Source organism: Euphorbia lathyris, chromosome 6 (genome assembly GCF_963576675.1).
Source record: "Euphorbia lathyris chromosome 6, ddEupLath1.1, whole genome shotgun sequence".
Classification (NCBI taxonomy): Eukaryota; Viridiplantae; Streptophyta; class Magnoliopsida; order Malpighiales; family Euphorbiaceae; genus Euphorbia; species Euphorbia lathyris.
The window spans coordinates 52,882,671-52,904,265 of record NC_088915.1 but is presented as its reverse complement, the minus strand read 5'-3'; the positions used below and the strand labels follow the sequence as shown (position 1 = coordinate 52,904,265).

Genomic DNA, 21,595 nt, shown 5'->3' with positions numbered 1-21,595 from the left:
TATGGCAACCTACAAGCAACGGATATCAGCTTATCATGATAAAAATGCAAAGCTTGTAAGTCTGAATGTAGGAGATCTTGTGCTCCGAAAGGCGGATAAAATCCAATCCGTGGAAGGAAGAGGAAAGCTGGGGATCACCTAGACAGGTCCATACAGAATAATCACCAAGATTGGGTCCGCCACGTTTAAAATTCAAGACATGGAAGGGAACACACTGCCACGTACGTGGAACATCCAGAACCTCCGCAAATATTTCACCAGAAAATAGAATGTAATCAAGGTCTTGAGTACTCTTTTTCCTTTAGTAAGTTTTTATCCCATGAGGTTTTTCTTATTAAAGGTTTTAATAAGGCTCACATGTAAGACCCACTTGCTGTAATAAGGCACATCGCCATTCAATAAAAAACAACTTTTGTCCTATCAATTCTTTTTTAAGTATTTTTTTGTAGCAATATAAATATTCTAGATTAAAAAAGAAAGGGGGCCAACAAACGCATTCCCACACACATAGGATAATGCTTTCTCCTCAAAGATAGGAGAACAATCTCAACGGCGGATCTATCTACCTTAAAGATAGGAAACAAATGGATCCCCGTCAGAGATAGAGTTAAAACATTTCTCAGACGTGAGATCTTTACACTCTCATACACTCTTTCCAAAAAAGAGTCCAAAGTCCCACAAAGATAGGAAGCCAATCGATCGCCTAAGGCAGCTTAACTTCCTCTAAAGGAATAAAAGCTCCAAGCCTTTACAAAGGCTCACACTCTGAGGTATGGCTGGCCACCTACTTCAACTCAATCCTAAAACCTATAGATTTATTGTTGAAAAACATAAAGCGTAAAGTAAATGGTTACAGCAAGGATTAAAAATTGTACTTAGTTTTACAAAAAAACTAAACATCTAAAGGAGCATCCTCCTTAGCATCTTTTACACCAGATGCGTCCTCCAGTGGGGCTTCCTTCTCTACAGAAACAGTACCCTCCTGAGGAATGGTACAATCAGTTATCAGCTCACTCTTATCACCCACCTTCTGAGACACTTCATCAAGATCCTCTTGCTCAAGATCAACAAGGGGTTTACTCTCTTCGGCGGATCCATTCATCACTTTGCGAATGTGATCACAGATGTAGTCTTTGACTTTCGGGATTTTACGATACTTAAGACAAACTTCCACGTCAGGAACCACGTACTCCGGATCTGTAAAATCAATCTCAGGATGAGCAAGTTGAACATACGCCATGATCCACTCGCCATAATAGTAAGCTCGTTCCCCTGCTAGGATCTCCGTGTCGAGTAAGGCAGCCTTATGCGCTTCAGCATTCGCATCTATCTTTTCCTTCAATCTAAGGATCTCAGCATCCTTACTCTCATTCAGGGCAACAGTAGAAGCAGCGTTCGCATTGGCAACAACGACCTCATTCTCCAACCTTTCTATGGTTGCCTTATCCGCCACTCCTTAAAGGAGATCCGCTTCCATAGCACGCATACGGGTGTATACCTATCAAGGCAAAAGCTAATTCAAGCAAAGGAATAACCGCAAACTCTTCCTCAAGAGGATCACTCTTTCATCCAAAAATGCAAAAAGAGATAGAAGAAACTTACCGTAAGAAGCTCTGTTTTTCCCATCTGGACATGGGCTGATCCCGAGATCTTATTCTGGCTCTCCCGGACCTACCCTTGCTGACCAAGAGCTTCATCCAGATCATTGATGACAAATTCATTCCTTAGAGATCCTCTGTCACCATATTTGGCGGACCAGTAACCTCCTAGGTCCGGCTTCACCAACTATGCAAACATTAAAAAGCAGAAAATAAGATCCAAGTAAAAGAAGAGCAAATAATAAAATAGACGCACCTCTTCAAGCCTCGCCATTGGTTTCTCGGCTCTTATGGCATCCGCCAGTAGCTTCCCTCCACTGTTAGACACAGACTTCTTCTTCTTTGGGAGATGAGGATCAACCAAATCGACAGCATGTCGTTTCTCAGCACTCTTATGGGGATCCGCTACCTGCCCCTTCTTTCGAGCCTCTTCCCCCTTCTATTTCTTGCGTATCTCTACAAGGGCGCGACTGGCCTCAGACAAACCCCTGACAAGGGAACAATAAAATAATCAAGGTTCATGGAAAAACAACGTTACCTTCATCAAGTTGTGTAAACTTCACGTAAGAGATCTTGTCCCCTTCCTGGCGGATCAAAGGAATGTCATTCATCATAAAGTCTAAGGCGTCGGCATATGTCCAGGCATCCGCCTTGATACTTTTCAGGATATCCGCCACTTCCTCGTCACTGTCCGTCAATATACGCATGTCTCCAGCCATATGCAAAGGTTTGGCATTCCAAACCGACGGAAATCCTAGAGATTCGCCCTCTCTTATCTTTACAAAGAAAATTTTTTCGTCCCAAAGATGGACATTGGACATCTTACCGTAGAAGGGCGAATAAGTTTTGAATTTAGCGAAAGTGAGGAAAGATTCGGCCTTTCGCTTCGTTGGTTTGTGAAGAGACCGAAAGACACGAGGGTTACATACTATCCCTAAGTTCGAAGCCAAATAACAATCCAGAGCCAGATCTAACTAGCCATTCGGATGCAGCTGGCAAACAGTGATCCCAAAGTATGCCAAGATGTCCGCCATCATCTTAGGAAGAGGAAGCCGGAACCCTCTTTCTACATGACAACTGTACACAGACAAATATCCACTTGGCGGACAGGCGGGTCGCTGATGAGCAGCCGCCAACTGGGTCTCATAATTCTTAATCCACGGAAAGCGATCCGCCAGATTCGCTAGATCTGCGGCGCTCATACGAGACGGAGTGGACTCCGCACGTGGCGCCTTTTTCCTGGACGGAGCTGAAGAAGAAGCCTCCATCCCAGAAAACTGCCTAGAACCTATTGTCGGAGTAATACAAGGAACGGCGACAGAAAGATTCTGAGTCCTACCCAAACAAGTTCTATAGTTACTACACATCGAGTTACACAACTCGGCTAGGTCGCAACTGGGAGTACCTTCGGAAGAATCGAAATTTTCCGAAGAAGTAGTCCAGCTAATTTCAGTTTCAGAAGAAGTGGTCAAATTAAACAGTTCGAAAGTAGACTCAGAAGAAGAAGAAGAAGAACTCCTAAACATTCAGAGAATAGAGCGAAAGGATTCACTTACATGAGAGTTAAAGGCTTTGAGGATTCTGAAACTCCGGAAAAAGCTCTGTAAAAAGCTCAAAGGAAGACGAAAGGGAAAGACGTGAATGAAGAAGAAAGAGAAAAGGGAAGCGGAAGAAGGTGTTTTCTCTTCCCTCGAGCAGCGCGCCTATGACACCTGTCACCCAACGTATGGCATTGAACAGAGTGGCCATCAATGCGAATCATCATGGCGGTGCGCGAAGAAGCTCAAAAGCCCTAAAGGACTTTAAAGGAACTTTAGGGGGGCTTCTGATAACATTGGGATATTATCCAAAGGATCAAAGAAGATATTTACCCAAACGACCGCGTATTGAACCGGTCAAAGAAGGCCATGGCGTATCAAGCAACGACATTCGATGGGCGGATCACCAAGACTCCGCCACACGAGATTCGTAGTCAAACCTACGTTAGGTTCGCCTTCACCCTTCGATCCGCCAGCTGAACAGCTGAGCCGATTCCTCAATAAAGGCTATTAATGAACTATTAATGAGCTAACGGCCATACTTAAAGGAAACCAGTAACCGCCATTAATGATGCATTAATGGAGACTTTCTAGTTACTAAAGGTTACAACTTCATGACTATATATATAGCTTGCATCTCAAGCTATCAAGGTACACATTCTCACAATCCTAGCAACCCTACTTTGTCAATTCAGTTTATTCCTCCTTACTTTATACTGACTTTGGCATCGGAGCTTCACCCCGTCGAACCCAACGACGCCCCCACAGGGACGGAAGCTAATCGAAAATTCTCCACTAGTCATCAACTCTCATGAAGCTTCTGTTAGTCAATTTGGATTTACGTTATTCTTTTCTTTTCCTTTAAACTCTAATGCATCTAAAATCAAATTTGAGTGTTCTTCTTCTTGACTTTCTTCTTAATCGTTCAAATTTGTAAGCATTGAGTCTGTTTTTTTTCTTGTCCTCCATACAAATAGCTTCTTCTAAATTGAATTTCCTTTTCTGAAGTTTGAAGGTAAATAGTAAAAGGTAATTTAGTCATTTCCCAAGTCATAAACGGTAAAAAATCTAACAAATAGACGGAAGGACTAAACAGTTCACTGAGAAAAAGATTAGTAACCTTACCATGTGTTTTTGAAAATACAGGGACTAAACAGTGTGTTTTGTCAAAATATAGGGACTAATAAATTAATTACCCTATTTATTTTTTTTGAGAAAATGCTTGTAATTTCATTAGATAAAAAATAAAGAAGTGCAATAAGCAAAATGTAAGGAATAAAACCTCACATGATTACAGACTAAAACAAATACAATATCCACGAAGGGATAAAAATGACTACAAAGAGCAAAAAGAACCCATAAAAGGCACAAAAAACACAAAACTACAATATATTTCTCGTTAATCCAAATCAGTAGAAAGACATCTGTAATCCAAACTTCATCCTCTAGACCATTCCGAATATTCGGATCTGAATCCTTTTTTTTGTTGCAACCACGTAGATTTATTGATCTATGGATAAGATAAATCGCTCTTGCTAAATCCGAAAAAGCATAAACGACAGAATAATAAAGAGCAGATACAATCAGACGGATAAGAAGTTCTGATGAAATATATGAACACTAACTAAAAAAGCAATAAAAAATTACATAAATCTAACCCAGTGTGAGGAGGAAGAAATAAAATCCTTCATCCTCCTCAAAGTAGATCAACAAAATATAAAGATTGATAGGAAAAAAAGGAAAAGAGAAAGGTGGAAGAAAGGGGTTTTTTTTCGGTTTCCTAGAGAGGATTTGGGCAGTGCACCCTACTTATTATTATATTAAGAAAGAATTTTATTTTTGAAGTACCGAGAAATTTATAGGGAAAATTACATAGAAATTCATATTTTAAAAACTATTTACAACTATATCAAGTTATAATTTTTTATTATGTCAAACTAGTAAAATCAGTACTTTTAATATATTTTAAAGATTAAAATTTATAAATTAGAAGTCTAGAATATATTTTCTTGGGTTTATGATTTATGAATTGGAGTCTAGATTTTTTAAATTATGGTGTAAAATTATAATATATAAAGAATAATGACATATTAAAAATTAAGTTTGGTGATATGACTTAATTGTAATTTTGTACTTAATTTATGATATTCATGTATTTGACTTTATAATAATTGAATCTTTAATGAGAAAATCCATGTAACTAACCCAAAATTATGTGCGGAACAAGGCCATAGAGAACTGTGATTTAATGAATGAGCCCAAAAGAATTACAGTTACCTGAATAGAAAGGCCTACCAAACCTAAAACCCAATAGCTTCTCGCAAAGTTGCAGGGAAAATGTGGAGAGAAGCCCCCAAAATGAGAAGCAAGAAAGTTTTGTAAAATTGAATTTATGGGAGTAAAATAAGACAACATAAATAGAAATTATTTATGATTTGGTTATTTCCATTTCTTCTCTTCTTATGTCTAGTATTTGCTCTCTTTTTAATAAAAAGACTATGCAATGCCCTCGTAAGAGATCATCTTCTCTTTTTGTTAATGTCTCTCCCCACCAAACGCTCTGTAACCGCCACCGCCCCCGCCTCTAGCTCCTCCGCCAATTTTCCTCCCATGAAGAAGGCCAAGTCTCAGGCCGTCTCTGCCTGCTCCCCACTTGACTCTTCAAACAAGAACGGTCTCCACCACTTTAACCCTGCTTCTACTCCCGAAAACGATGTCGTTTTCGACCCCTCTTCCATTTCTCTCGATGACGATCCCAAGCTTCACGACCGCTCTCCTCCTCCTGCCGCTAATTTATCTCGCAAAAAGGCCACCCTTCCTCAACCGCCCAAGAAGCTCGTTATCAAGCTCCTCAAAGGTATAATCCTTTTAGATTGCTCTCTAATTTTTATAAAATTCTTTCTGTACTTCTAATTTTTTTGATTATTCATTTCATGAGTTAGCTGTATATTTTTGTTTAGAATTTGGGCATCAAAGAAGTTTTTACTTTATTGCATTAATGCGTTTGTATGTGAACTTGAATTTTGGGATCTGGATGCTGCTTGATTTGATTTTTCAGTGTGAATTAAACTGTTAACTTAGTGTTTAGGCTTGGCTGCATGTATAACTTTAACTAAAAACTGCACTTGCTGTCATTTTTGGATCTGGGTCACTACCATTTCGCTCTTATATGTTAATCACTCTCCCTTGGCTCGGCTTCTGAGGCTCTGAGCCCTGTTTAGGTTTGGCAATGATCTGAGTTGGCAGAGGCAGTACTCTAGCTAAGTTAGGTGTTTTTCTCATTGTTCTAGTTGTTTGTTGCTTATACAAATACATAGGGTGGGATTCCTACATTCTAATTCGCTGCTGCTAGGAAAGTGCTGATACAGCAATGCTCACTCTTCTTCTTCTGAGCTGTTTATCTTTTAAGTGATTTACTATTGGTTGGTTTGAAGATTACATGTGGGCTGAGGCCTTAGTACAGATCAAGTATTCATCTTTGTGTTTATGTTTTAAAAGGGACAAGTTTGGATTTTAAATATGTCAAATATGTACATTTTCTGATATTCTTGTTTATCATGTAGTCATATCATGTGCACTTTTAAAAGTGCTTAGCTCATTATGCAAACATGTTCTTAGTGTTATACAACATGCTGAAATTGCAAGACATTACAAAGCGATCTGGTATTTCTGCAATATTTCACGTACAAAAGACTGTAATATTAAGTTGATGAATGACATTTAGGTTCCAAACCTCTAGTCTTTTTGTTATTAGGGAACAATTCATTTGCATTTCTCTATCACATCTATAATAATAGTATTGGAGTTGGAGAGCAATGGTGTAGAAGTGAATATTCGTTTGGCATCTACCATGTTATTCCAACATTTTGACAATGGAGCACCATGCAAATACCTTCTTGGAACTTGAGAATAGAGTCTGAAGTTTCAGTTTATACTTTAAATATGATTTCATTTGACTATACGTTTTTAATTAATTGCATAATGTTATATGAAGCTAAACCAACATTGCCTACAAATTTTGAGGAGGATACGTGGGCAAAACTGCAGTCGGCAATTAAAGCAATATTCTTGAAACAACCAGATTCTTGTGACTTGGAGAAGTTATATCAGGTAATTTTTCTCGTATTCTTCTGTTGACGGCTCGAGAAATCAAATAACTAGCGTATTCTTTGATGTAATTGCTTTCGATTAGGCTGTCAATGACCTTTGTCTACACAAGATGGGTGGAAATCTTTATCAGCGAATTGAAAAAGAATGTGAAGCACACATTTCTGCAGCATTACAATCTTTAGTTGGTCAGAGCCCAGATTTGGTGGTTTTCTTATCACTAGTTGAGAGATGCTGGCAGGATCTTTGTGACCAGATGTTGATGATTCGTGGTATAGCCTTGTATCTTGATAGAACCTACGTGAAACAAACCCCAAATGTGCGTTCATTGTGGGACATGGGTTTGCAGCTCTTTCGGAAACATCTTTCTTTGTCTCCTGAAGTTGAGCACAAAACTGTCACAGGTCTTTTAAGAATGATTGAGAGGGAAAGGTACTTATAAAAGTTTGAAAATCTATTCCAAGATTTGTGTTCTTGTTTACTTCTGGTAATTCTTTCTTCACATTTATTTATTTTTATGTTTATCTGTGTGCCTGTGCACACTAACCTATCTAGTTACTTAGTTGATGAACTTTTCTGACAAAATAAGCCGTCTCTATATATGATTTTGCCACACCTGTAACATGATAGTTGGCTGTGGGCTCTAGGGGCTTCACTGTGTTTCTGAACTTGATTGAATTATATGAGGAAAAGAAATAAAAACGGGGAAAAAAGATTTTCTTGACTTTCCTTTTTGTTGACATGTACAGAAAACCTTTTTTTTTGTGTGTCAAATTTGAATTGTTTTGATCAAAGAGAGTATAAACAACAGTAAATTGTTAGGTTCCATAATTGGCTGTAGGATATTCCTTGAACTGTGGACATGTGATACTTGTGAGTCCCCTTGAATCCTCTTCTCTTCTCTCCTCTCCTTTTTTTTTTTTTTTTCCTGAAAGTCTCTTACTTAAAATAGCCCATTGTGCAGCAGTAAGGGCTTTGTAAGTTTGTACGACTTAGAGCAACAAGGTGATTTCTAACAAATACTAGTGGAAGTGCAGGCATATTATTATTTTGGATGTTATAATGGATGCTCAGTGCATCTTGACACTCTTTTATTTGTGGACAGAACGGAAATGTTTTATCAAATTTCTCTTGCTTAAGGGTGATATTAAAATGATTGTGCCTCTTGATATTTTACTCTATCCATACTTAAAGTTGACATTCACAACTTCAAAATTTTAGACTATAGGTTCTGTAAGAAAATGCTGCCCTTTTCAAGATCTGGAGGTTTCATCCTACAACTCGTAGCTCATGTGTGCACAAAATTCCTCACTAATTTCCTTTGGATCATTTCCTGTGGGAATCTTCTGTTCAACTCATTGTTGATGCCTAGCTACAGTAGTTGGTACAAGAAAGTGAATGAACTTTTTCTTATTCTAGTTTTGATGAGATTTTATGGGTTGGAAATTAGAAATATTTACTTTTATAGCTATAGAGGGAACTCAGGGTAAAGTATATGATTCTCCCTCCGTCGTCCCATAAATATAGGCCAACTTTCATTTTTTTTTTGGATAGAATAGGCTCGTGCCTTTTTTTTTAAAACTAATTTTTATCTTTTAATTTCCTAATATACTCTTATTTATGATGATTTGAAATTATTATATTTAGAGGTATTGAAGACTTTATTCATAATTACTCCTTTAATGTGAAGGCATCTATTTAAGTACAAATAACTAAATTTTCTTAATATTTGTGCAAATAGTACTTGGCCTATATTTGTGGGATGGAGAAAGTTCTTGTAGAACAGGTTAGGTTTCTAGAGTATATATCTGACCATCATGGATACAACTGGGCTTAATGAGGTTCAAGTCACAAACCTCTTTAATGCTTATCTAGAAGGGTCAGCCCTGATATGGTACCAAACCCTTACATCTGCTGTAGTGGAAAGATTGGGTCAAAGCTTTCGCGGCGCAATACAACTTTAACACAATGCTTAAAGTTACGCCAAACAGAAGAGAAGCAGGGTGAGACTTTCTCTGACTATGTTAGAGGATGGAGATCAAAGGTGGCTACCATGGAAGGCCAGCCAAGTGAGAAGGAAGATGTCTGCAGAACTAAGGATGTGCCTGGTATACGCATTGACGAACCCAGAGTAGTTTTATAATAAATGAAGTTAACCAAGTTGAGATGAGAAGTAGTGGACCAACTTTTGCCGAGTGTTTGGCTTTGAGGAAAAGGAATTGAACTGGCTTAAAATCTTAGATATAAAATAAGAGCTTAGGTCCTTTACCTTTGACCTATCTCTCTTATTCATAGCTTGCTTGAAAGAAGACTGATTTTGCTAAAGAACTAGCTTGACTGGGAGATTATCTAGCTATTTCAGTAAGCTTAGTTACTGTTTGGTAAGCTTAGTTACTGTTCAGTAAGCAAGATCAAGCTTGATTGCTGATTCTTTATATTACGATACGTAATTGATTCAGAGCTATAGCACTGGCTAGGTTCCGGAGCTGTGGGTTCTTCCGAGAAGTTTGTGTAGAATAAAGCAAGTCAACCTTACCTTCTTGAATCATCTATCTAATTACGATACGTAATTTCTTCCTTACTACGATATGGCACTGGCTTTGCCAGCTTCTTTACTACGCTATAGCACTGGCTTTGCCAGCTTCTTTCCTTACCTTTCGCGTAAGACTATACTTACCTTGCTTCCGAGAAGTTAGTAATTAGGTTACGAATAGGTTTCGAATAGGGTACTTCTTTTCCGGTAACATCTTTCGTTCTGATGCGTGCGGCAGTTGCTAATGAAAATTCCTCCCTTTCTATCGAGAGGAAAACCTTGACTTTGATAGTAGGCTTTTTACTGGGCAGAAGCCTGAAACTCCTCTTTATCTTACTTTACTACTTCCGCTGCGTTCCTTAGTTTTAGATCGAGGGTAAGAGCTTGCAGTTCTCCCATTCCCCGCTGAGCGAGCGGTCTTCCCTTCTTCTTACGGTTCTTGCTCTCTTAGAAAGCGAGGAATAAAGCCTAAATATAGGGTTTTACACATTCTTTGTACCAGAAGAATAAGGTCTTATGTGAACCCTGCCAGTATTATACTAGGAAAGGCTCCTTTTTACTTCTATAGCTGTAGAAGAAACACGATAAACAGTAGGTGTGGCAACAGCGCGGGGGACATTTTGCCCCCGAAGCCAGAATGGGGATGGGGCGGGGGTACTATCCGCGAACCATGGGGATCCCTGCCCCACCCTGAATAAATCCTTGTGGGATCCCGAAAAATCCCTGTGGGAATCCTCAGTTTTTTTTATAATTTTAATTATATTATATATGTATTTTGGTTCCAGTAACTTATCATAAGTTAGTTATATACAATATAAATGATGCAAGTTATCATGACCTTGTTATTCATGGTATTCCAATTGGAATTGTGTTTGAAGTAGAAACATGTGTTGAAAGTCTTGTCTCTCCTCGTCTCAGATTGCACCAATACCATATATGTCATGCACCTTAAACTCAATTCAAAGTGAAGGAGTATATTTAGTCAATATCTTAATTTTTTTTTGCTGCATTATCTTTTCTTGCCAAGAATTTGTCATTTTTTCGTCGATTAGAGATTGCTTACATGTACCATTGAGGTTTTCTATTCTTGGTTACAACTCAATAGGTTCAAGTATCATCTATCTTCGAAATCAGTTTCGCTGATCTCCATTGGCATTTTCGTTCTGTACCATAACCAGCAATGAATTATTCTTATTTTTTTTGGAGACAGGCATTCCCCATCACCCATGGGGATCTGTGGGGGAAGGAAAATCCCAGAACCTTTAAATGGGGATTCCCCGAATCCGTCCCCGCAAGTGAAAAATGCGTCCCCGCCACCACCCCTGGTATACAGTAGATGATTCTCGTGAATGTAATGACTGGTTTAGATTTTTTTGAGTAGGGAGTAGTTGGTGTTAGCCCATCTTATAGTAGACTAGGAAACCATGGTGTAATTGTTAGTTTGGCTTCTTAGTCTAAAAAGCAGGGTTTACATCAGTAACATAGTTGGTTAATAGCAGAATAATTACAATTATACACACAATAAAGAGTATAACTATAAACCAATGAAAGAGACAACACTTAGCATAGTTTTGAAAGCTAGAGGCGACCGCCTCACTTTGGGAGGCGAGAGGTGATCGCCTCTAGCACCTGAGGCATTCTAGTCCAGATTTAAAAAAAAAATTAAAAATACAAATTAGGATTATCAACTATAGTAACCTAAAGTTGTAGAGAATAATTGTCCTTGATGGACTTTGAAGCAGATTGGAGAAGAATGGTTCATGAGATGATGAGAGGCTGGAACAGTAACCTGAGGATACCTATAGTGCGATCAAAAATTTTCTCCTTAGACAGAGAATGATAAGAATCTTGAAGACAAGTTGTAGTCGGTTCTTTCATCTGTTAATGAAGAATCAGATGAAATTTCACCAGCTTTGAAGATGCTAGAAGCTGCCGTTGAGATGTGTAAGAAAGCCTTTAGATGGAGCACAAGGTTGCTAGTGTTGGTAGAGAAAAGAGATGAAGAAAAGTGTTTTTAGAGAGAGAAAATTTCAGATCTCTTAGTTCTTTTGTACGACATGTTCAATCGACTGAATATGGTAAAAATATTCTAATAATTTTTGTTAGTTACATAGAGGGGTCGGTAGAAACCCACTAACTAATAATTTTATTTATGATATTTGATCACTGCAACAGAGTAGTTAATCATTTTACCATTGTAAAATTGATCTTGTTATTTGTAAAAGCTACAATTCATAATGTAATTACCTGGGTGAATACATAATTACACACCTAAACTTGTAATGTTTTACAAGTGCGACCAGAAATTTTCTTCTTAGACAGAGTATGATCAGAATCTTGAAGAAGAGTTGTAGTCTGTTCTTTCATCTGTTAATGAAGAATCAGATGAAAGTTCACCAGCTTCGAAGTTAATGCCATCAAAATTACTAGAAGCTGTCATTGGGATGTGTAAGAAAGCTTTTAGATGGAGCACAAGATTGCTAGGTTTGGTAGAGAAAAGAGATGAAGAAAAGTGTTTTTAGAGAGAGAGAATTTCAGATCTCGTAGTTCTTTTGTTGGACATGTTCAATGGACTGAATATGGTAAAAATTTTCTAATAATTTGTGTTGGCTACACAGAGGGGTCTGTAGAAACCCACTAACTAATAATTTTATTCATGATATTTTGACCACTGCAATAGAGTAGTTAATCATTTTACCATTGTAAAATTGATCTTGTTATTTGTAAAAGCTAAAACTCATAATGTAATTATCTGGGTGAATACATAATTACATACCTAAACTTGTAATGTTTTACCGTTTCACACTCTGTACTTATACTTGGAACTATCTCACACCTAAATTTGTAACTTTTTACCCTTTGACATCCTGAACTTGTCAATTTGGGCTTCTTAGACAGATATTTGATGATTTGGCAACTTCTAATAAAATCCACGTAGCATGTCCGATCAAATTTGAAGTGTGCTGAATCAGAAAGTAAGGGTTTGTAGGCCTAAAACTGACAAGTTCAGGATGCCAAATGGTAAAAAGTTACAAGTTTAAGTGTGATAGGTCAAAGTATAAGAACAGACTGCCAAACGGCAAAAAGTTAAGTTTATTCTGCTTTAAAACTAGTAATCTATAAGCTAGTATGTTTTAATTTGTATTAAAATTAGTAAAACATATATAATATTAAGTATAGTTTATTAATTTTGAGTAAATTTCTATTTTCTGGATTTTTCTAATTTTTGTGGCCTGACGTGCGTGAGGCGAGCACCTTTTCTCCTCAAGGCGATATGAAGCCTTATCATCCCGGCTCGCCTTTGAAAACTATGGCATATATATAAAAATGGATAATAGATTATGCATAGATATATACATGTGTTAATATGTTTTGCCGCACCATCCGTCCTTCAAGTGGATAGCCCCTTCATGAATAATATGATACTCTAATTATAGGAGTCCCAACTCAGCATATTTTTTCTTCATGTTACTCAGTGTTGTAGAAGAAGGCCGCCTGGACCACCTAGGTGTTCAAAATCAAGAATCCGTTCCAATTTTCCTCCCTAGGCCCCCCTAGGCGTTTTCTGCCCCCCTGGTCGTGTTTTGGCCGCCTATGGGCCGCTTGGAGGCTGCCTGGGCGATGTTTAGAACAAAAAAACATATTATTATTATTTTAATTTTTTTGATTTATTATAATTCAATTTTGAATATTGTCGCATGGTTGGTGAATTGTGTTGATTATTTTTGGATATTTTTGTTTAAGTGCGTTCTCTACTTTCATGATATGTTTTAAGACTTTAAGGACATTGTTTCATAGTTTTCAGTGAATTATATTACTTATAGACATTATTTTTTACTTGTTTCATCTGTTTCAATGATTTCAATGACGATGTTGTTGAAATGTTGTTTCTGGCACATTTTTAAGGACATGTTATAAATATATAAGTTTTTCTATGTCAAATCATTTTTTTTCAAATGATTTTTAGATAGTATAACACATTTTTTAATTACATTTATATAATAATTTGTTTATTCACAAATAACAAAACACAAAAATACAACTCTGGTTAATCCTCACGGGCCCTGTCCGTGCGGCTAGTACCTAATGTTTTTTACAACCTTGATGTTACTAACAGATGCATGCTTTTTCCATTGTAGATTGGGGGAAGCAGTTGATAGAACACTCATAAACCATCTTTTGAAGATGTTTACTGCTTTAGGTATTTATGCTGAAAGCTTTGAAAGACCATTCCTTGATTGCACATCTGAATTTTATGCTGCTGAGGGCATGAAATACATGCAGCAGTCAGATGTTCCAGATTACTTAAAGCATGTTGAGGTATATTTCATTTCTGTTTTGACGTTACAAGCAGTTGTAACTACATTGGATTGCCTCTCGTGGTGTAGTATGTTTCTGTAGGTTTTTTTCTCATTTTCCTTACATTTTAAGCTGAATATATCTTTCAGATAAGGTTGCACGAGGAACATGAAAGATGCCTGCTCTACCTTGATGCAAGCACTAGAAAGCCACTTATAGCAACAGCAGAAAGGCAGCTCCTTGAACGCCATATATCTGCAATTCTGGATAAGGTGTCTATACCCTTTAGTTTTCTTTACCTTTTGACCATGCAATCTATGGACATTGCTTTGATATCGTATTCTCTGTTTTCCCAGGGTTTCATGATATTAATGGATGGTCATCGGATTGAGGACCTTAAGAGGATGTATTCACTGTTCTCAAGGGTCAATGCCCTTGAATCACTAAGACAGGCCCTTAGCTCATACATTCGGAGAACTGGGCAAGGAATTGTCATGGACGAAGAAAAGGATAAAGATATGGTTTCCTCCTTGTTAGAATTTAAGGCTTCCCTAGACACAATATGGGAAGAAAGCTTTTCAAAGAACGAGGCATTTTGCAATACCATAAAGGATGCATTTGAGCATCTTATTAATCTTCGTCAGGTTAGTTTTTCCTTCTCTTTATATTATAAAATGATTTCAGTAATTATATTAGCAATACAACAACAACAACAACAACAACAAAGCCTTAGTCCCGAAATGATTCGGGGTCGGCTAACATGAACCATCATATAAAACCGTGAAAATCAAGTCGTGTCAGCGACACAGATTCGCTCCCTCCACTCCGTCCTATCCACTACCATATTTTCCTCAATTCCCAATAAACTCATATCACTCTCGATCACCCTCCTCCAAGTTTGCTTAGGTCTTCCCCTTCCCCTCACCACTACATCCCTTTGCCACTCTTCGGTTCTCCTAACCGACGCATCAAGCGCTCTACGTCTCACATGGCCAAACCACCTTAGTCGGTTTTCTCTCATTTTATTCTCAATAGATGTGACCCCTACTTTTGTCCTAATTATATTAGCAATATGGTATAAATAAAGCACTGAGATCATACGATTTCCATTTGCTGACGACTTCTGATAGAGAATGAAGTATAAACATTGAAGGGTGGTTTCGGGATAGAGGGACACGTGGTTTGGCCCTTAGCTTTGGTTGTTACATTAGGGTTGTTAGTATTATATTATATAGGGGTCGTGTGGGTAGAGAGAGTAGCTTTTGGGAATATTGGGTTATGTTTGTGGGCTCTTAGCATTAGCTAAGGGATAGGGAGATTTCGAACAACTTCAATCCTTAGAATTATTGAGTTCTTCTATACCTCCTTCCTTTGTACAAATCTCTTCAGATCTAGTTTATTTGGTGGAGTCTTGTGTGGGAAAATTGGGTATCTCATTGTTTATTTCAGATCTAGTATGGAAAATTTGGTAATTTCAGGTGATGATTTTGAAAGTGTTGGAGCTTCTAGCGTGATAGGAGTATGAAAAAGCCAAGTTTTAGGGCTGTTAGAGCATAAGTCAATGTAATTAATGAATAGCATGCCTAAGGCTGTTGACTGCTAGAGCTGCTGGTAGGGTCAGTTTGTCTCCTTGATTGAAGGAGAACCTTGTATGTATATATATGTATTGCTCTTAAATAAAATATATCAATATAGACTCTTAATCTACATGGTATCCCATGGATTCCTCTCTATTTTCATGGTCTGTTACATGGTATCAGAGCCTTGTTTTGGTCTCTGTTTTGGGTTTCTGGATTGAGATTCCAGAATTTGTTTTCTGCCTTGTGAGCAGAATTTCTGGGTTTGTACTTTTGGGCTGTTTCTTTCAGCAGCATTACTGTCTGCCTTGTGAGCAGAGTCTGAGTTCACCTCAACAGATTGTCGCTGTTCCTCTTCCGCCGCTGTCGCCTCTCTGTTTCTGACCTGTCTGTCCGGTTAGTTTGCCAGTGAAACTCCTTTTGTCCAATCACATTGCTGGTAGCCTGTTGCGTGTTGCTTCGATTGAGTTTTGCTTGTCCGTTTCCAACAAAGCTTGATGTTCCTCTGTCGTCTCTCCTGCTCGATTTGTTCTTCTAGGTTGCGTCTCACAAATTATGTTTTATATTCCAAAGTATCTTGAGTTTCTTGTTTTGAGTTGTATTGTCTTGAAGACTATATTATAAGTATCTACAGCAAGCTGAGCATGATTAAAATCCATGCTTCAGCTTGAGGGGGAGTGTTAGAGCATAAGTCAATGTAATTAATGAATAGCATACCTAAGGCTGTTGATTGCTAGAGCTGCTGGTAGGGTCAGTTTGTCTCCTTGATTGAAGGAGAACCTTGTATGTATATATATGTATTGCTCTTAAATAAAATATATCAATGTAGACTCTTAATCTACATGGTATCCCATGTATTCCTAGTGTATTACATGGTTTGTTACAAGGGCCAAAATGGATGAGCATATGAAAATTTGTTGCATGATTTTTTTTTTGCTAGAACTGGAGGTATAAGGTCTTGACTTCGGTTGATGGGTAAACTACAGGGGATAATGTCAATGAAGATGTGGAAAAAGGTGTTATTTAGGTTTTATATTCTGAGCAAGTGACGGAAGCACTAGGCTTTTAAAGTCTTTTCAGCTTTAATCCTTGTGGCATTTAGATAAATTACAAATGATCTGTTGCTGCAAGTGTAAAGTGTGGTAAAGAAAACTTTTATGTACTTCTCGTTGCTTATAGTGTTGATTTGCATTGGACTGACATGTTATAGAGTTGTTGCTCCAAAGTTGGCTGGTTCATTGTATTGCCCCTGGATTTACCACTTCTCTAACACTTCTTAGGAGATGGAGCCTTGTCTCCAGAACTCTATCCATTCTCGTTGATCGCAATTTTTCCTTTAAGTTGAGGACAGGGGACTAGAGCCTCATCTCACTCTGGATTCCTAAAAAACTCGGGTGTCTTTATTCTGGAACAAAAGTGTGATTAGGAGTAGAGAGGTTAGACAACACCGGTATTCTTCATGGTCGTTAGTCCTTGTAAATCGATAACTTTCTTCTCTTATGATAATACCACTTACTTTAGGGTCTACCGGAATTGAATAAGTTATTTAGAATCTTGAAAAAGGACTGGTATATTCTAGTTATCTTTATAATGTTGGATATAATATAATATTTATAAAAGTATAACTAATATGATGATCATACACCCCTAATTATTGTTGGTGCAGTTGAAGTATTTGGATGATAATGTCATTAGTTCAGAGCAAAATTAGTATCCGGCCATTCTTTAGCAATTCACTATTTCCTGATCCCCATTTGTGCTTCTGAAGCATTGTAGTGCTTGAATGTATGATTTTAACTTTACTGTCCATTTTGCCAATGAAATGTGCTTCGCTCTGATGGAATCTTGGTCCATTTTGTCCTTGCACAGAAGTTCGACTTCATGCAGAAAGTTCTTAGAGCCAGAGTTTGAACCTTCTGGCTCCTTCCTGAAATTAACTATTTATTTATCATCCATATGACCCCCCCCCCCCCCCCCCCCCCCAGCCTACTACTTTGTTAATGCATCCTATGCCAGTTTTGCTGACAATTGATTTACACGTGAGATTTGTTAGTCTGATGATGTCATCTGCTTGTAAACCTTTTGCTTGTCTAATGATTGATGTGAACATCTGGTATGATTTTATCTGTTCTAGAGCTTAAGATGTTCTTTTCATAGCTCTTAGCTAAGAATTTATCTGTTATATTCTTCTAACAGAACCGACCAGCTGAGCTGATTGCGAAGTTTCTGGATGAAAAGCTTCGTGCTGGAAACAAGGGTACTTCTGAAGAAGAGTTGGAGGGTACACTAGATAAAGTTTTGGTCCTCTTCAGGTTTATTCAGGTATTTTCACGTATTTAATCAGATATTCTTTTAGTTTTTACTAATTTGTTTTCTTGTGTTGTAAACAAATCATTTTGATGTATTTGCATGACCCTTCTTGTTAATGAAGGGCAAGGATGTTTTTGAAGCATTTTACAAGAAGGATCTTGCTAAAAGACTACTGCTGGGTAAAAGTGCTTCTATTGATGCGGAGAAATCTATGATATCTAAGGTGAAGGATGAAATGCTTTAACTTATTTTGCTAAGTCCTCTTTTATTGCTGATATTAACAGGTTTGCATTGTTACTGCAGCTCAAGACTGAGTGTGGGAGCCAATTTACAAATAAACTCGAAGGAATGTTTAAGGTGTGTAAATGTGAACTTTTGTTCCAGAATCATCATAAATCTTTCTTTTCAGGCCTTAATCCAAAGACATGTTGCTAGATAAGATAAATCTTAAAGCCGCCTTGAAGGATGAGCAATTATGACTTGGGGGTGACAGCCACAAACCTTGTTGTAACTTGTAATTCAAGGCGAAGGTTGCTTGTAGAATGTATTCATGTAGAGGACATCAGTTGGCATTTATTTGATGTATCTTGGGTAGTTCTGGGCTAATTTAAGTAATTTCCTGACCATCACCTATGATCCTGGGTCTATACTAGTTGCACAAGTTGCAAAAATTAAACCAATTGTAAATCACAAGCTCTGTGGTTTGGTTGAATGGTAGTCTTAACTATGGGTGTCATGCTTTTTCGGACATTGTTTTCATATCCAGAAAACCTGATAAAACTTGGACCTTTACAGAACCAAGCAAGAAATTGTGTGCTGTGTTGGAATTTTTTTGGCAGTGTGCATCTATAATTTTGAATTTATGAACTTTTACTGCAAAAGTTTCTTGACTTTATGTAACAGTGCAGAGCTACTGAAAGTTTTGTTACTAGTAATACTGTAAAATGGCGATGCACTGTAGTTTTGGAAGGGTATTACATGAGAACTTGCCTGTTAGGCAAGGTAAGAACACATGCCTTGCAGCCTTATTAGTGGGAAGTTGGCACAATATTAATATATTATAGGCCTTGTATGACAAAAAAATTGTTTTCCATAAAAAAAGCACATAATAGCAAGTTGATATTCTGAATTGCATGGTTAATATTTTCTCTGCACCACTGGAATTTTTAAATGGAAAGAATTAAATGTTGTTTTGAGTTCATTATATAGGCAATTGTAATACACCAACAGGAGGTGGTGAGTTTTAAACTCAATACTCTGGAGCTTCGTTTGGAATCGTCTCCCAGTCCATTTCGAATCCCATCCCAATCCATCTATTGATGGATTTTCCCCCAAGCGAACCTTACCTGTCAGTGGACAAGGGCTTAGGATCTTTGGAGCGAACCCTTTGGAGAGGAAATGCTCTAAATTCCTCCATCCCCCTGAAGTTGTCAACCACTTAAATAATATATATGGGTAATTGGATATTAGGTTTTGTGTGTTACTACAAACCTATATTATTCATAAAAAACCCTATATTAAATCTCTCTCTCAAACAAACGTTTGTATATACATCCAAACCATATATGTTAACTTTATATGGATGCAATGATAGATTGTATCTTTTGATTAACACTTCTGCAGGATATTGAATTGTCTAAGGAGATAAACGAGTCCTTCAAACAATCATCACAGGCCAGAACAAAACTTCCTTCAGGGATTGAAATGAGTGTGCACGTATTAACAACAGGGTATGTGTGGACTACAATGTTTTTTTTTATTCTAATTAATGCATGTTTAGCCAATAAATGATCTCATGAATTACATATTTGGTTGGCTGACTGCAGATACTGGCCTACATATCCGCCAATGGATGTTAGGCTTCCCCATGAGCTGAATGTCTATCAGGTTTTGCACAAGTCCCTTGTAGTTTACCTTTTCCCAGTCAGTAGCACATCAGTTTTATAAAATGATCATCTGTGCTGACTTCTCTAATGTAACAGGATATATTTAAAGAATTTTACTTGAGCAAGTACAGCGGCAGGCGTTTAATGTGGCAAAATTCATTGGGCCACTGTGTACTGAAAGCTGAATTTCCTAAAGGGAAAAAGGAGCTGGCGGTTTCCCTATTTCAGGTTGGTTTCAAAGTTTTGGGCAGATTGCTTCTTCCATGGTCTTTAGTTACTTCTGTTTTTTAAATGCAACCTGAATAAATCGGGGATCTAATTGTTTAGCGGCTTTATATGCGCTTTGCTGCAGACGGTCGTTTTAATGTTATTTAATGATGCCCAAAGACTTAGTTTTCAAGATATAAAGGATGCCACTAGCATAGAGGACAAGGAACTGAGACGGACTTTACAGTCTCTTGCTTGTGGAAAAGTCCGTGTCCTACAAAAGGTATTAAGTTGTCAACCTCAGTGCAAGTATTTTGCGTAATCTGAAGGGTTCTTTTCTTTTCCCAAATGAAAAATTGGTTTTTGTCAGTTTTTGCTATTCTTGGCCATTTTGGTTATTTGAAATGATATTTTGCAGCTACCAAAAGGGAGGGACGTTGAGGATGACGATTCGTTTTTGTTCAATGACGGATTTACTGCTCCTTTATATCGTATAAAGGTATGTCTATTCTTTTTTTGATATCCGTATTGTCCATCAAATGGTTTTAGGTTTCCAACAATCTTCATTATAATAGTTGGCAATATTTTAGTTTACATACATCCATTTTCTGCAATGATCATATATTCAGATGTTGAAGTTAAGATTCAATTGAGAATGCAGGTTAATGCAATCCAGATGAAAGAAACTGTTGAAGAGAACACAAGCACAACCGAGAGAGTATTTCAAGATCGTCAATACCAGGTTCATCTTTGCAACATAAATGTGTTGTTTATGTTTTTGGTTAAAAAATCGAAAAGTAGCTGATGAACTGTGGTTGATGTTGCTTGAGAAATTGATAGGTTGATGCTGCCATTGTTCGCATAATGAAGACAAGAAAAGTCTTAAGTCACACACTTCTAATTACGGAACTCTTTCAACAGGTAAAACATTGTGTCTTAAGTATCGGAATCTGACCGACCCCAGTTCTTTGTTGGATGTGTAAAAAGTGCTATTGCATGAAAAATTACAATTTTATATGCGATTGGATTGCAAATTAAGATAGTGTTTGTTATAAATGGTTAACAGCTAAAGTTTCCGATCAAGCCAGCTGATTTAAAGAAAAGAATCGAGAGCCTGATTGACAGGGAGTACCTAGAGCGAGATAAGAACAATCCTCAGATATACAATTACTTGGCATAAGTTGTGATGAATCTCCTTGTACATGACATGGGAATTCTATGACCAATTCAAAAAGGCAAAGTTCAATCCATGTTCTATTATTAATGTACAGTATAATATGTAGTTTTATTTTTGTCCAAGTCAACACAACATAATTGTAAAGCATATTTAGCCTCTTCTCTTCGCATTTAGTTTTTATCTGTTCTAGTCAGTCTTCCGGTTATTTAAATTAATCAAGTTTTTAAAAAAAGGGGGAAAACAGAAATTATTTCATAGAAAAATATAACCTAAAGACAATCTATAAAATAAGGCAAATGATATATACAACCTCCTTTTTCTAGGCATTAATTCTCCATATATTTTCAATAAAATAAAATAAAA

The 21,595-nt window shown here is 37.4% G+C and overlaps 1 protein-coding gene across 1 annotated transcript; it reads left to right on the top strand.

Annotated features, from left to right (window-relative positions):
- Positions 1-5,574: 5,574 nt before the first annotated feature.
- LOC136232181 (cullin-4) lies at positions 5,575-21,425 on the top strand. The gene is made up of 17 exons (XM_066021220.1): positions 5,575-5,993; positions 7,131-7,246; positions 7,329-7,675; positions 13,916-14,096; positions 14,225-14,347; positions 14,432-14,719; positions 17,849-17,974; positions 18,084-18,185; positions 18,266-18,319; positions 19,586-19,692; positions 19,789-19,849; positions 19,945-20,076; positions 20,201-20,338; positions 20,474-20,554; positions 20,717-20,797; positions 20,896-20,976; positions 21,122-21,425. The coding sequence occupies exons 1-17, from the start codon at positions 5,675-5,677 to the stop codon at positions 21,233-21,235; spliced, it is 2,451 nt and encodes an 816-aa protein (XP_065877292.1). The 5' UTR covers positions 5,575-5,674; the 3' UTR covers positions 21,236-21,425.
- Positions 21,426-21,595: the final 170 nt, after the last annotated feature.